Source organism: Spermophilus citellus (genome assembly GCF_964194105.1).
Source record: "Spermophilus citellus genome assembly, chromosome: 7".
Classification (NCBI taxonomy): Eukaryota; Metazoa; Chordata; class Mammalia; order Rodentia; family Sciuridae; genus Spermophilus; species Spermophilus citellus.
In genome coordinates, this window is record NC_138188.1 from 79,322,633 (window position 1) to 79,337,135 (window position 14,503).

The window sequence follows — 14,503 nt, forward strand, 5'->3', positions numbered from 1 at the left end:
ATGTTAACTCCTAAAGCTAGAAAGGCATTAAAAATTATTGAAACATATATGGAAAATATGCATCTAGATAGAATTGATATAAGTGTGCCTTTATTATTTATTGTACTAAAGGTCCATTTTTGTGGATACATTTATCTTATTCTCCTAACACTATTCTTACTAGGTATCCTGAGGCTGTAGGACAATTAATACTCAAAGGAATAAGAGCAGCAAAGGGAGTGTTTGGAATTTCTCCCAATAAAATTATTACTCCATATACTATGGATCAAATTGATGAGTTAGCTAATGAGATAAATACTTGGGCAATAATCATGTGTAAATCTAATGTTTCATTTGATAATCATTTGCCATCGAATTCTTTGTTGTCTTTTTGGTCTAAGCATCCTGTAGTTTTTCCTAAAATGACAAGGAAAACACCTATCATGAATGCTCCAAATATATTCACTGATGGGTCTAATAATGGTACAGCAGCTGTAGTTACCCCTGGTCAAACTTTTACATTTTTAGTACCCAAACAATCAGCTCAAAAGGTAGAGCTTAATGCAGTTTTACAAGCTTTTGTGATGTTCAAAGATTCTGTATTTAATTTATTTTCTGATAGTCAATATATAGTTAATGCTATTATGTCCCTTGAAGATGCTGGTAGGATTTCCCCTTCCTCTACTGTTTTTTCTTTGTTTTCCACTATACAAAGTCTAATATGGGACAGAAAATATCCATTCTTTATAGGACATATTAGGGCACATACAGGATTGCATGGAGCCCTTAGTTTGGGCAATGATTTAGCAGATAAAACTACACATGACGTACATATTTTCTCTACATTAGAAGAAGCTACAAATTTTCATAAAAGGTTTCATGTTAATGCTAATACTTTACAAAAGCGTTTTAAAATAACTAAGGAACAAGCAAGGCATATAATAAAACAATGCCAAAATTGTGTGACCTTTTTACCACAAGTTAATCTTGGAGTCAATCCTAGAGGACTGATACCTAACCATATTTGGCAGATGGACGTCACACACTTGCCAGAATTTGGAAAATTAAAATATTTACATGTTACAGTTGATACTTCTTCTGGATTTTTGATGGGCTCCCTTCATGCTGGAGAAAAAACTAAAGATGTTATAGCTCATTGCTTACAAAATTTTGCCACTTTGGTTTTCCTAAACAGTTAAAAACTGATAACGGTGCTCATCATTTGGTATTACTCATATAACAGGAATCCCATACAATCCACAGGGACAAGGCATAGTTGAAAGAGCTCATCAAACTATTAAAATGTACTTATTAAAGCAAAAAGAGGGAATTGGAAAGGGGTATATATCCCCCAAAGATAAACTTAAAATAACCCTTTTTACTCTAAAGTTTCTTAATTTGGATTCATCAGGACTTAGTGCTTCGGAAAGACATATGTATCTGAAAAATGTACATAAGCCTAAGGTACTTTGGAAAGATATTCTAACAGGACAATGGAAAGGTCCTGATCCAGTTATTGTCTGGAGTTGGGGTTCCGTTTGTGTTTTTCCACAGGGAGAACAGCAGCCGATTTGGATTCCAGAGAGATTAACTAAAGCAATTTCTACAAAAAAAGAAGATGATTTGACTCAAATCCATAACAGCTGATATCCAGAGCTCCAGCTTGGCTATTCTTACATCTGCGACAGTGATTAACTACGGTGCTTTTTTCAATATCTATTTTATTATTGCATTTTTCCCACATCATAAAGTTTTATTTTATTTTTTGAGCTCATACAAACCTAGGTTAATGTTTTTCTGATCAGTTTTATTTTTTGACTGTGTTTTATTTTTTGACTGTGGAGTTTTTAAACATTGCAATGGAGATTTCACCTAGGTAAAGCTACAAGGCCTTTATTGTCTTGTGTGTTGTATGTTATGTGTGCACTGTTTTGTGTTGTATGTCTGCATGTGTGTATGTCCATATTTCTTATATGAGGAGAGCTCATGAAAAAATGGATCTGATTTTTTTTTATTCATGTGATTTAAATGGTTTAATTTAATTTAGGTAAACAGGTGTTAAGGATTGTTTTTAAAGGAGGTTAACAGATCTGTTTGTTTAGTTTCACATTTCCTTTTTATTATTTTTAATAATTCTGTTCAGGATAATGTCTGTTTAGCATCATTGCCAGAATTCCCATGTCCATCCCAGTGCTGGTGAAGACTAAGATAAAACCAAACTACAGCTTCTATGATAGCTATCACAGTAAACTGTATAAACTGATGCACCAATGAATATAACTCAACAAGTAATGCTCAATCAAGGGCTTGATTTACTTTGGGAGGAAATGGACATATTGATAGACTCCTCCGATTTGAACTGCCTGCAGAACTTGCCTGGACTATATATCAGTTGTATGCATTGTGAACTATCGTCTGGTGCAGCGAATTGTGGTACTGCTGGCATATCTTTGCTGATGGTGTCACCAGTGATGCAATTTCCTTGCCAGCGCACCCCATGTTAATTGTGGTAATGCTGGCATATCTTTGCTGATGGTGTCACCAGTGACGCAATTTTTCCAAAGGAGCCATCAATTGGCTTGGTGTCGTGGCATTTCTGTATCTTCCTCCCTTCTACTAGTGATGGTCTAAAATTTGGGGGCCAACAGAGGTGAGGCAAAGAACCTCACCCCCCCACTGGCACCAAGGCTAAATTTGGGGGCCAACAGAGGTGAGACAAGAACCTCACCCCCCCAATGGTGCATAGGCCTATCCACAAGCATGGCTGAATGCTGGACCCGTAGTCAGTGACGGGTTGATCTGATTGCAGTTGTATCAACCTAAGACAGGAGGCTGACGCCTAAAGGTCAGTTTTCCAATGACGGGTAAGAACCACATGTTGAATTGGACAAACTACCAGGCACGGTCCTTAAGCCACATTGCTGTTGTTTAATTAATCAGAAGGGGGGAGATGCTGAGGGCCATTGCCAAGTAGGAATGACACATCGAAATTTCCTTGCCAGCGTACCCCATGTTAAATGGACTTCCCTTGGAATTTCGCTGTTGACATTGCTTGTAAGGTGACCTTGCTCAAGGACCAGGGTAGATCCAGGATTAGGGTGTATCCTGCAGGTTTGAGGAAGTATCCCGCTCCTTGGGTTTAGGGCGTTCCCAGTTTAAGACAAGTTTAAGGCGTTCCCAGTTTAAGACAATATGGGTTTTAGGGAAGTTCGATGTTGAGGATTATTGCAGCTGGGAATAGGGCGTTCCTGCTGCTTGAGTTCCTGTTGAGTTCTCGTGAGATTCAAAAAGTATTTGGAAAAAAGCCACGTGGAGTAGGTGAATTGGGTGGCAGCAGAACTGGGATTTCCCCAGAACGTGTGTAGAGGCCGGTGTGAGTTCGGGAATAAAGAATTGCTGTTTGAATCTACAAGGTGTGTGGTGGCTCATGATTCTGTGCCCAGCCAAGACTGCGGCAACACATAATTGGATGCTTTATCATCAGTTCCAGTCTTCAATATGACTTTTTTTTTATTGATTATTTAAAGCATTACATAGTTCATGATATATCATCTTTCATACATTTGACTCAATTTGTGTTTTGAACTCCCATTTTCACCCCAAATACAGATTGCAGAATCACATCTGTTACATATTCACATTTTTACATAATGCCATATTAGTGACTGTTGTATTCTGCTACCTTTCCTATCCCCTACTATCCCCCCTCCCCACCCCTCCCCTCCCATCTTCCCTCTCTACCTCCCCTGCTGTTGTTCAATTCTCTCCCTCTTTTTCCTTCCCCCTTGCCCCTCATAACCTCTTATAATTTTATGTATCATTGAAGGTCTCCTACCCTTTCCATGTGCTTTCCCTTCTCTCCCCATTTCTCTCCCCCCATTCGTCTTTGTTTACTGTAGTCTTTTCCTCATGCTCTTCCTTCCTGTTCTGTTCTTAGTTGTTCTCATTATATCAAAGCAGACATTTGGCATTTGTTTTTTAGGGCTTGGCTAGCTTCACTTAGCATAATCTGTTCTAATGCCATCCATTTCCCTGCAAATTCTATGATTTTGTCATTTCTTAGTGCTGCATAATACTCCATTGTGTATATATGCCACATTTTTTTATCCATTCATCTATTGAGGGGCATCTAGGTTGGTTCCACAGTCTAGCTATTGTGAATTGTGCCGCTATAATCATTGATGCAGCCGTATCCCTATAGTGCGCTCTTTTAAGGTCCTCAGGGAATAGTCCGAGAAGGGCGATAGCTGGGTCAAATGGTGGATCCATTCCCAGCTTTCCCAGGAATCTCCATACTGCCTTCCAAATTGGCCTCACCATTTTGCAGCCCCACCAGCAGTGTACAAGTGTGCCCTTTTCCCCACATCCCCGCCAACACTTATTGTTGTTTGACTTCATAATGGCTGCCAATCTTACTGGAGTGAGATGGTATCTTAGGGTGGTTTTGATTTGCATTTCTCTGATTGCTAGAGATGGTGAGCATTTTTTCATGTACTTGTTGATTGATTGTATGTCCTCCTCTGAGAAGTGTCTGTTCAGGTCCTTGGCCCATTTGTTCATTGGGTTATTTGTTATCTTATTGTTTAATTTTTGGAGTTCTTTGTACATTCTGGATATTAGGGCTCTATCGGAGGTGTGGGGGTAAAAATTTGTTCCCAGGATGTAGGCTCTCTATTTACCTCTTTTATTGTTTCTCTTGCTGAGAAAAAACTTTTTAGTTTAAGTAAGTCCCATTTGTTTATTCTTGTTGTTAACTCTTGGGCTATGGGTGTCCTATTAAGGAATTTGGAGCCCGACCCCACAATATGTAAATCGTATCCAACTTTTTCTTCTATCAGACGCAGTGTCTCTGATTTGATATCTAGCTCCCTGATCCATTTTGAGTTAATTTTTGTGGATAGCGAGAGAAAGGGATTCAATTTCATTTTGTTGCATATGGATTTCCAATTTTCCCAGCACCATTTGTTGAAGATGCTATCCTTCCTCCATTGCATGCTTTTAGCCCCTTTATCAAATATAAGATAGTTGTAACTTTGTGGATTAGTCTCTGTATCTTCTATTCTGTACCATTGGTCCACCTGCCTGTTTTGGTACCAGTACCATGCTGTTTTTGTTACTATTGCTTTGTAGTACAGTTTGACCTCCAGTATCGCTATACCTCCAGATTCACACTTCCTGCTTAGAATTGCTTTTGCTATTCTGGGTCTTTTGTTTTTCCATATGAATTTCATGATTGCTTTGTCTATTTCTTCAAGATATGCCATTGGAATTTTGATTGGCATCGCATTAAACCTGTAGAGAACTTTGGGTAATATCGCCATTTTGATGATGTTAGTTCTGCCTATCCATGAACAGGGTACATTTTTCCATCTTCTGAGATCTTCTTCTATGTCTCTCTTTAGGGTTCTGTAGTTTTCATTGTATAAATCTTTCACCTCTTTTGTTAGGTTGATTCCCAAGTATCTTATTTTCTTTGAGGATATTGTGAATGGAGTGGTTTTCCTTATTTCCATTTCAGAGGTTTTGTTGCTGATATACAGGAATGCCTTTGATTTATGCGTGTTGATTTTATAACCTGCCACTTTGCTGAATTCATTTATTAACTCTAGCAGCTTCTTTGTAGACTCTTTTGGGTCTGTTAAGTATATTATCATGTCATCCGCAAATAGTGATAGTTTAATTTCTTCTTTTCCTATTTTTATGCCTTTAATTTCTTTCGTCTGTCTAATTGCTCTGGCTAGTACTTCGACAACTAAATTGAATAGAAGTGGTGATAGAGGGCATCCCTGTCTTGTTCCAGATTTCAGAGGAAATGCCTTCAGTTTTTCTCCGTTCAGGATGATGCTAGCCTGAGATTTAGCATAAATAGCTTTTACAAAGTTGAGGTAAGTTCCTGTTATCCCTAGTTTTTCTAATGTTTTGAACATAAAGGGATGCTGTACTTTGTCAAATGCTTTTTCTGCATCCATCGAGATGATCATGTGGTTCTTGTCTTTAAGTCTATTGATGTGGTGAATAGCATTTATTGATTTCCGTATATTGAACCATCCTTGCATTTCAGGAATGAATCCTACTTGATCATGGTGCACAAGTTTTCTAATATGTTTTTGTATTCGATTTGCCAGAATTTTATTGAGAATTTTTGCATCCAAGTTCATTAGAGATATTGGTCTGTAGTTTTCTTTCTTTGAAGTGTCTTTGTCTGGTTTTGGGATCAAAGTGATGTTGGCCTCATAGAATGAATTTGGAAGAGCTCCTTCTTTTTCTATTTCTTGAAATAGCTTGAAAAGTATTGGTATTAATTCTTCTTTGAAGGTTTTGTAGAACTCCGCTGTATACCCATCCGGTCCAGGGCTTTTCTTGGTTGGTAGTCTTTTGATGGCTTCTTCTATTTCTTCTTTTGTTATTGGTCTGTTTAAATTGTGTGTGTCTTCCTGTCTCAATCTGGGCAAATCATATGCCTTAAGAAATTTATCGATATCTTCATTGTCTTCTATTTTATTGGAATATAGGGTTTCAAAATACTTTCTAATTATCTTCTGTATTTCTGTAGTGTCTGTTGTGATATTGCCTTTTTCATCCCGTATGTTAGTAATTTGAGTTCTCTCTCTTCTTCTTTTTGTTAGCATGGCTAAAGGCTTGTCTATCTTATTTATTTTTTCAAAGAACCAACTTTTAGTTTTATCAATTTTTTCAATGGTTTCTTTTGTTTCAATTTCGTTGATTTCTGCTCTAATATTAATTATTTCTTGTCTTCTACTACATTTGCTGTTGTTTTGCTCTTCCTTTTCTAGGTTTTTGAGGTGTTGCGTGAGTTCATTTATTTGTTGGTTTTTTCTTTTTTTGAGGTAACAACTCCAAGAAATGAATTTCCCTCTTAAAACTGCTTTCACTGTGTCCCATAGATTCCGGTATGTTGTGTCTATGTTATCATTTGATTCTAAGAATTTTTTCATCTCCTCCTTTATGTCTTCTATAACCCATTGATCATTCAGTAACTTATTGTTCATTTTCCATGTTATGTAGGATTTTTCCTTCCTTCTTTTATCATTGATTTCCAATTTCATTCCATTATGATCAGATATGGTGCATGGTATTATCTCCACACCTTTATATTTACTAAGAGTTGCCTTGTGGCATAATACATGGTCTATCTTTGAGTAGGATCCATGTGCTGCTGAGAAGAACGTATACCCACTTGATGATGGTTGATATATTCTATATATGTCGGTTAAGTCTAGGTTATTGATTGTGCTGTTGAGTTCTATAGTTTCTTTATTCAGCTTTTGTCTAGAGGATCTGTCTAATGGCGAGAGCGGTGTGTTGAAGTCACCCATAATTATTGTGTTGTGGTCTATTTGACTCTTGAACTTGAGGAGAGTTTGTTTTATGAACGTTGCAGCTCCATTGTTTGGTGCATACAAATTGATGATTGTTATGTCTTGTTGGTGGATGGTTCCTTTTAACAGTATATAGTGACCTTCTTTATCCTTCTTGATTAACTTAGGTTTGAAGTTGATTTTATTCGATATGAGTATGGCCACTCCTGCTTGCTTCCGAGGGCCATGTGAGTGGTATGATTTTTCCCAACCTTTTACTTTCAGCCTGTGTATGTCTTTTCCTATCATATGAGTCTCCTGAAGGCAGCATATTGTTGGATTTGTTTTCTTGATCCAGGTTACTAGCCTATGTCTCTTAATTGGTGAGTTTAGGCCATTAACATTTAAGGTTACAATTGAGATATGATTTGTACTTCCAGTCATGCTTCTTTATTTATTTATTTTAGTTTGGCTAGTTTTGCTTTTTGGTTATTCTTCTCTCCCTTTACTGAGATACCTCCTGCTGTTAGTTTTGGGCACTATTTTTCCATTCCTCTTCTTGTAGTGTTTTGTTCAAAATGCTTTGCAGAGCTGGTTTTCTTGCTGCAAATTCTTTTAGCTTTTGTTTATCGTGAAAGATTTTAATTTCATTGTCAAATTTGAAGCTCAATTTTGCTGGATATAGTATTCTTGGTTGGAATCCATTATTTTTCAGCGTTTGAAATACATTATTCCAGGATCTTCTCGCTTTCAAAGTTTGTTATGAGAAATCGGTCGTTAACCTAATTGGTTTACCCCTGAATGTAATCTGCCTCTTTTCTCTCGTGGCTTTTAATATTCTCTCCTTGTTCTGTACGTTGGCTATCTTCATAATTATATGTCTTGGAGTTGGTCTATTATGGTTTTGAATGTTTGGGGTCCTGTAGGCTTCCAGGATTTGGCAATCCATTCCATCTTTCATCTCTGGGAAGTTTTCTAGAATTATTTCATTTAATATGCTGTCCATTCCTTTGGTTTGAAACTCTGTACCTTCTTCTATCCCTATGACTCTCAGATTTGGTTTTTTTATGACATCCCATATCTCTTGAATAGATTGCTCATGGGATTTAAGCATCTTTTCTGTGTTGACTATATTCTTTTCAAGTTGATAAACCTTGTCTTCATTATCTGATGTTCTGACTTCTAGTTGATCAAGTCTATTTGTAATATTCTCGTTTGAGTTTTTAATTTGGTTTATAGTTTCCTGTAATTCTAGGATTATTGTTTGATTTTTTTTTAAGATCTCTATCTCCTGGTAGAGCTCATTCTTTGCCATTTGAATTTGTTTGTTTAATTCATTTTCAAAATATACTTTTATTTCTTGGACTTGCTGTCTCATGTCTTCTCTAATATTCCTTTCCATTCAAGTTAGGTATGCCTTGAGTTCTTTCGCTATCCCTGTTTCTGATGTTTCTATGTCCTCCTGTAGAATTGGGTTGTCTTGCATTGTTTGTAATCCTTTTTTCCCTTGTTTTCTCATGTTGTCCACGTTACTTTCCAGCTCTTTTTGATTGTCGTGTTTCTGCTCTCTTCTATAGATTTGTTTTGTTTCTGTATTACTCTGATGTCTCTCCTTTGTGTTGTTAAACTATGTCTGCTAACTTGGATTCCGCTGGGAAGGAATTCCGACGTCCGAGCTCCAGTGACGACACTACTCTGCTATGACGGGCCCCAGTCTCCTTGCCGGGGTGCCCTAATGGGGGGGTGTGACTGGACTGTCTCTGTTTGGTTTCAGCTCCCTGTTGCGGCAGGCGGGCAGTCTCCAGCCGCCCAGTATCACAGGCCGCGAGCAGGTGATCAGTTGCCAGCGGGTGGGCGTTCTCCTACTGCCCAGTTACGCGGGCAGTGGGTGAGCTGTCGCCGGCGGGCCTGCAGTTTACAGCTGCTCAGTCGCGAGGGCCTTGTCTCTAGTCTCCTGGTTTCTCCTGCTAGTCTTGGTTTCTCCTGCAAGACCAGATTTCCCCTGAGTGATGGTTCTTGGCAGTTCAAACTGTACTCTGGGCCTGCCGTTTGTTGGGTGTGGAGGGTGGCTATTGGGAACCCCAGCACTCTATTGTTTTGTTTCCCTTGTGGTGAATAGAACTGTACCGCTTCCTTCCCCGTCTGAAATCCCGTACTCAGCCCGGGGGTCAGTGCGGGCTAGGCTGGCGGGATTCCACTTCGTGGCAACCACTTATCTCCCTGCTTGCTAGTTAATCCCTTGTCTGCAGCGCCACGCCTCTGTAACCGCGGGGCAGGCCGCGCGAATCACACAGCCTGGATCTCCGGGGTCACACCGTTGTCTTTTGGGATCCCCGGCTCTCTATGGTTTTGATTTTTTCTGTTTGTTTACCCCTCCCCCGGCGCTGGCTAGACAGGTTTTGTTTTGGCTGCTGATGGGAGGGGGGGTTGAAGGTCAGGTGCCTCTAATTCTCCCTTAGTCTTTATTCAGGCTCACTGTGATACTCCCTTCCCCTGAAAGTCTAGGAGAGAATTTATGCGAAATCCCCCTATGTATGGGGGCTGAACTGAGTGACACACACCTGTCTTGTTGTTGCAATCTGTCGGAGAGTGGCAGTGGATACTTCAGCTCTCCAAGATGGTGGCCGCTGGTTGCCTTAGTGGAGTGTCCCTTGTGGGGGAAGGGACTGTACCGCTTCCTTCCCCGTCTGCAATCCCGAACTCAGCCCGGGGGTCAGTGCCTGCTTGGCAGTTGGGATACCACCATGTCCCCTCAATATGACTTTATTTAAATTAATTTTTTTTATATTTATTGTTTGGGAACTTCCAGATAATAATATAAGATTCTTCCTCTGATGGTTGGCCCACTCTTCCATATCTTCAAGTAAATGTGAGGAAGGATCTGATGTACCAAGTGGTTTTCCCAACTGAGGACAATGGAAACCTCAGCTATGGAATAACAGTTCAGATCCCATGGTTTGAAAATTTAGCAAATTTAAAATTTAGCAAATTTAAAATTTTATTATACTATTTGTTTTCCATGGAAGTAGGATTATCTTTGGAGAGGGCTTTTTGTGGCAAATAGGTTGGTAAGTTCACAGGATGCTATTGTTATCTACAAGATAAGCGAGATGCTACAGAATGGCAAGTCCAAAACAGTGAAGAAGAATTGAACTATGGCTCAGAAAATTCTGCTCAGCCTCATTCATCTGCTACTTGTTCCAAATCTCCCTATGTTCGGTTCCATTTATTTCTGAAAGTCTCAACTTCACATTTTGTTTCAAAATTACCCACTATGATTTGACTTAGTAATATCTAGTTCTGCATTGTTTATATTAATAGCATCAAAAAAACTTCATAGGATCCTGGCCCAGGTAACTGCCCTTTAGGTTTACATACTGAAAACATGAACACAAGACAGCCAGAGGCTAGCAGAACCTCCATTTATCACTGGATGATCCCTTAAGCACTGCCTCTTCTATAGGAGAAGATTCAATTTTCAAAAGTTTTCAGAAAGTTTGAAGCAGGTAACCTATGTTAAAGATCACCATCCTTGGGCTGGAGTTATGGTTCAGTGGTAGAATGCTTGCCTAGCATGTGTGAACAAAATAAAGATCCAAATAAAATAACACCAACTTTGTTAAAAAAAGAGATCATGGTCCTTTATTTCTTAATAAGGAACAACCTATTCTGATATAGGGGCAATGAACAAAAGTTTTATTGCTTCAATTTTGTAGGTCAAACTGACAAACGCTGCTTTGTAACTTCAAAGAACAAAAACTTATGAATTTCTGAGGGCTGACTTGGGTATTGTTATGTCCTATTCATTAGGGTTTAGCCCTTCAGAACTTCTACTATCTTTTCATAGAGTAGGTGCTTGCTAAATATTTGTTTCTGAGTGAATTAGCATCCCTAGAGAATAGATCTAGAAGATGGTCCTCTGTTCCAGTTTTATATTAACAGAATATGAGAAATCTAATACAAAATTATTTCAAACACTATAGTTTTCTTCTATATGAGTTCAGCTCCTAGTGACCACAGAGCAGGTCAAGAATTAAGGAAATTCTTTTTGTGGAAAAAAAGAAACAAAACAAAAACAAACTTTTTTACACACACAAAAAGTTCTCTCACTAGTAACACACGAGTTCCATAATCATAAAGGGAAAAGATGATTGGAAATACTTTGGAGAATTGAGCATGGAATTATAATTTCAGATGAGAACTGAAGTGAAAGACTATCTTCTCACCTGGTAACCATTGCTTTTACTGATCCACTATCCTGGCAAACAGTAAGTTCGAAGACTCTGTAATAGTATGTTTTCTGGGGTTGAGGTTGTAGCTCAGTGGTCAAATGCTTGCCTAGCATATGTGAGGCACTGGGTTCAATTCTCAGCACTGCTGCATGTAAATATATATATATATATATATATATATATATATATATATATATATATATTATACACACACACACACGTGGGTTTTCCACTACACAAAGCTGAAATTGCACCTTATATCCATCCCAGTTGACTGTCAAGAAATCACTTTTTTCTACCAAGTATTTAAAAGTGTAAATTTATATTTCTTGGCAATGATCATGATCAATGATCAAATAAGATTCTTAGTTGAAGTAGAGCCTCCCTATCTCTAGCCATATGTGAATGCATCTCAAAATAGATGAAATTTGTAAACATTTCTTTGGATCTCCTATGAACATCATGGTATGCAGGAAGTTTTCTGCTTCTGACGTGAAGCAGATATTGAAATTAATCCCTGTAGTTGTACTTGTATGAGCCTTATGAAATGAGAAGCAGAGAACTCTACCAGAGAGGAAATAGATTTTTTCCTTTCTTCTGCTCTTTTTTCTCTCTTTTTCCTCATATTTCCCTCAGTTTTTACCCTTCCTTGCTTTTTTATACTAACACAATTATCAATAGTCACTTGTCAATATATCCATCACACATAGTATACAGTGCTAATAGGGAGAAAAAATTCTCCCAGTAAGATGATCTTGTATAATTTCTGTGATATCAGACACCCATTGTTACTTTTGCTTTTCTTTCCTTTCTGAGCTCCACAACTAATCATCACTATTCATCAAATATTTGAACTTTACCTGTCATTCAACTAAAGATCTACTGTGCTTCATGAAAAGTTGGATGTATAATGTATAATTTTGTTTTGTTCAAAGAATTTTAGAATAAAGATATTCTTCATGCATATTTTTAAAAATGTACATCAATTTATTATTTTAGGTGATGTAAAATAGTGAAAAACAATTTATTTTCTAAAATGTCAATGAAACATCTGATATACATCCAACACGAATAATAGGTTCAGGAGTGAAAAAAAATTGTTTCTTGAAATGCATTCCCACCAAGTATGTGGCAATCTTACCTTTCCTTCTTTAATTACAAAGATACAATATTTACTATATTGCTCTGTGGTTATCCTTTTGTTAAAAATATGTCCTAGCTTTCATAGGTTTTTTTTTCCCTCAACAATCACACTTAAACACATTATTATGGTAATGAAGAGTTGACCTGAAGAGAAACTATAAATTTCTACATGTATTTATTCTCCTTTTCAAGAATAAATATTTCTGTCTTTTCTAATCTAGAGCTTGTATAACTTATTCAGCCAAATTTAAGGAATGTACCTACCCATCCCCGATTTGCACACCAATTCCAATGTAATCTAATGTGTCATCTTCAGAACCCAGTCCCCAAGAAGGAAGATTCATGTGCTGCTCTCATGAAAATTTGTCCCTCTTGATTTTCAAATCAGTAGATTCTGGTTCAAATGTGAATCCAGGTAAGAGAAAGATGAAGCCACAGCTTCCCCTGAGAAATTATTTTAGAATAAAGTTTGAAGACTTTCCATTTGATTCACACTCAATAGGCCACTATCCCTTCCCTCTTCTTCAAGAAAAAGAAACCACACCAAAAAAAAAAAAAATAGTAGCTGCCTATTGTGAGTGGTATTTAATCACATGTGTTTTGTTTGAGTTTACTGCTTTGCTTTCTGAGAAAAATGGATATTTAAACACTAGTTCAATGATGATAAAATTGACTTTTACTCTTACAAAACATGAAGCAATGTCACGTGTAGCAAAAAATTAAAATTTAAAATTTTTGTTTCATTATTTATTTTCTAGACAGCAACAGAAGAATTTTGTAATGTGATTTACATCATAACAGAATTATTCTTGAAAAAAGACCTTTTAAAAATTCCCAAAAGGTCAAAGTACCACAAAATAATCAAAAGACTGCACATCATAGATAAAACACGCCAGTTGTTATAGACTTAAGTATAATTATACTTGGAAAAGAGATACATTATCAACAAAGAAAAGATGCTTTAATAATTCTTCATGTTTTCCAAATTGATGGACATGAGTGAGCTCTAATATCATTATGTTTAGAAATGGCTTCATCCAGATCCAATTCTACACCATTGATTTTCACTTCCATGCAGCCATTATAAAAGGCATTCACTGGTGTGGCATTGAAAGGTACATCTGTAAAAACAGAATATTCAGCTATTAGTCCAAGACTTTCTATATCTTATTTGCTTACAGTTAGAATAACTATTCAGACTTTCCATTTTCAACTAAATTCTAATCCTAAAGGAGAAGTTAATAATTATTTTACATGATAATATATATTATTTCATATATATATATATATATATATATATATATATATATATATATTATTACATTTGACATGGAATTCAGCATATCATGAGTTCCTCCAATTTTATAAACACAATTAGTTCCATCCAAACATCCAATTTTTTTTACATACCATGATAATCCTTTTTTTAAATTATTGTGATAAAAATAGAATTCTAGCCAGGCACAGTGGTGCATGCTTTTAATCCCAATGTCTTAGGAGGTTGAGGCAGGAGGATCCTAAGTTCAAGGCCAGTCTCAGCAACTTAGTGAGACCCTGTCTCAAAATAAAATTTAAAAGAGAGCTGGGGATGTGGCTTAGTGGTTATGTATCCCTGGGTTCAATTGCAGGTAAAAAGTATGAAAAATAAAAAATAATGCAGATTTTTATATTTTCCAAAGAACTAGTTTCTTAAGCATACAAGAGCAGGTCATAATAGAAGATTCACTTTCATGTAATAATGATATTGTTTTAAGCAATTTTACTAATTTCTCAATGCATAGTTTAGGTTCAACTCAGGGTCTTTGTATACTTCACTATCTCCATCAAACT

The 14,503-nt window shown here is 37.1% G+C and overlaps 1 protein-coding gene across 2 annotated transcripts in view; it reads right to left on the reverse strand.

The window, feature by feature from the left end:
* Window positions 1-12,558: 12,558 nt before the first annotated feature.
* PROS1 (protein S) overlaps window positions 12,559-14,503 on the reverse strand; it is a 96,861-nt gene continuing 94,916 nt past the window's right edge. Inside the window, exon 15 of one of the 2 annotated variants that reach the window (XM_081302246.1) lies at window positions 12,559-13,794. In XM_081302246.1, the coding sequence (XP_081158372.1) occupies window positions 13,646-13,794 (149 nt within the window). In that variant the 3' untranslated portion in view covers window positions 12,559-13,645. The remainder of the gene's footprint in view (window positions 13,795-14,503) is intronic. The other variant, XM_081302247.1, reaches the window with a different exon arrangement.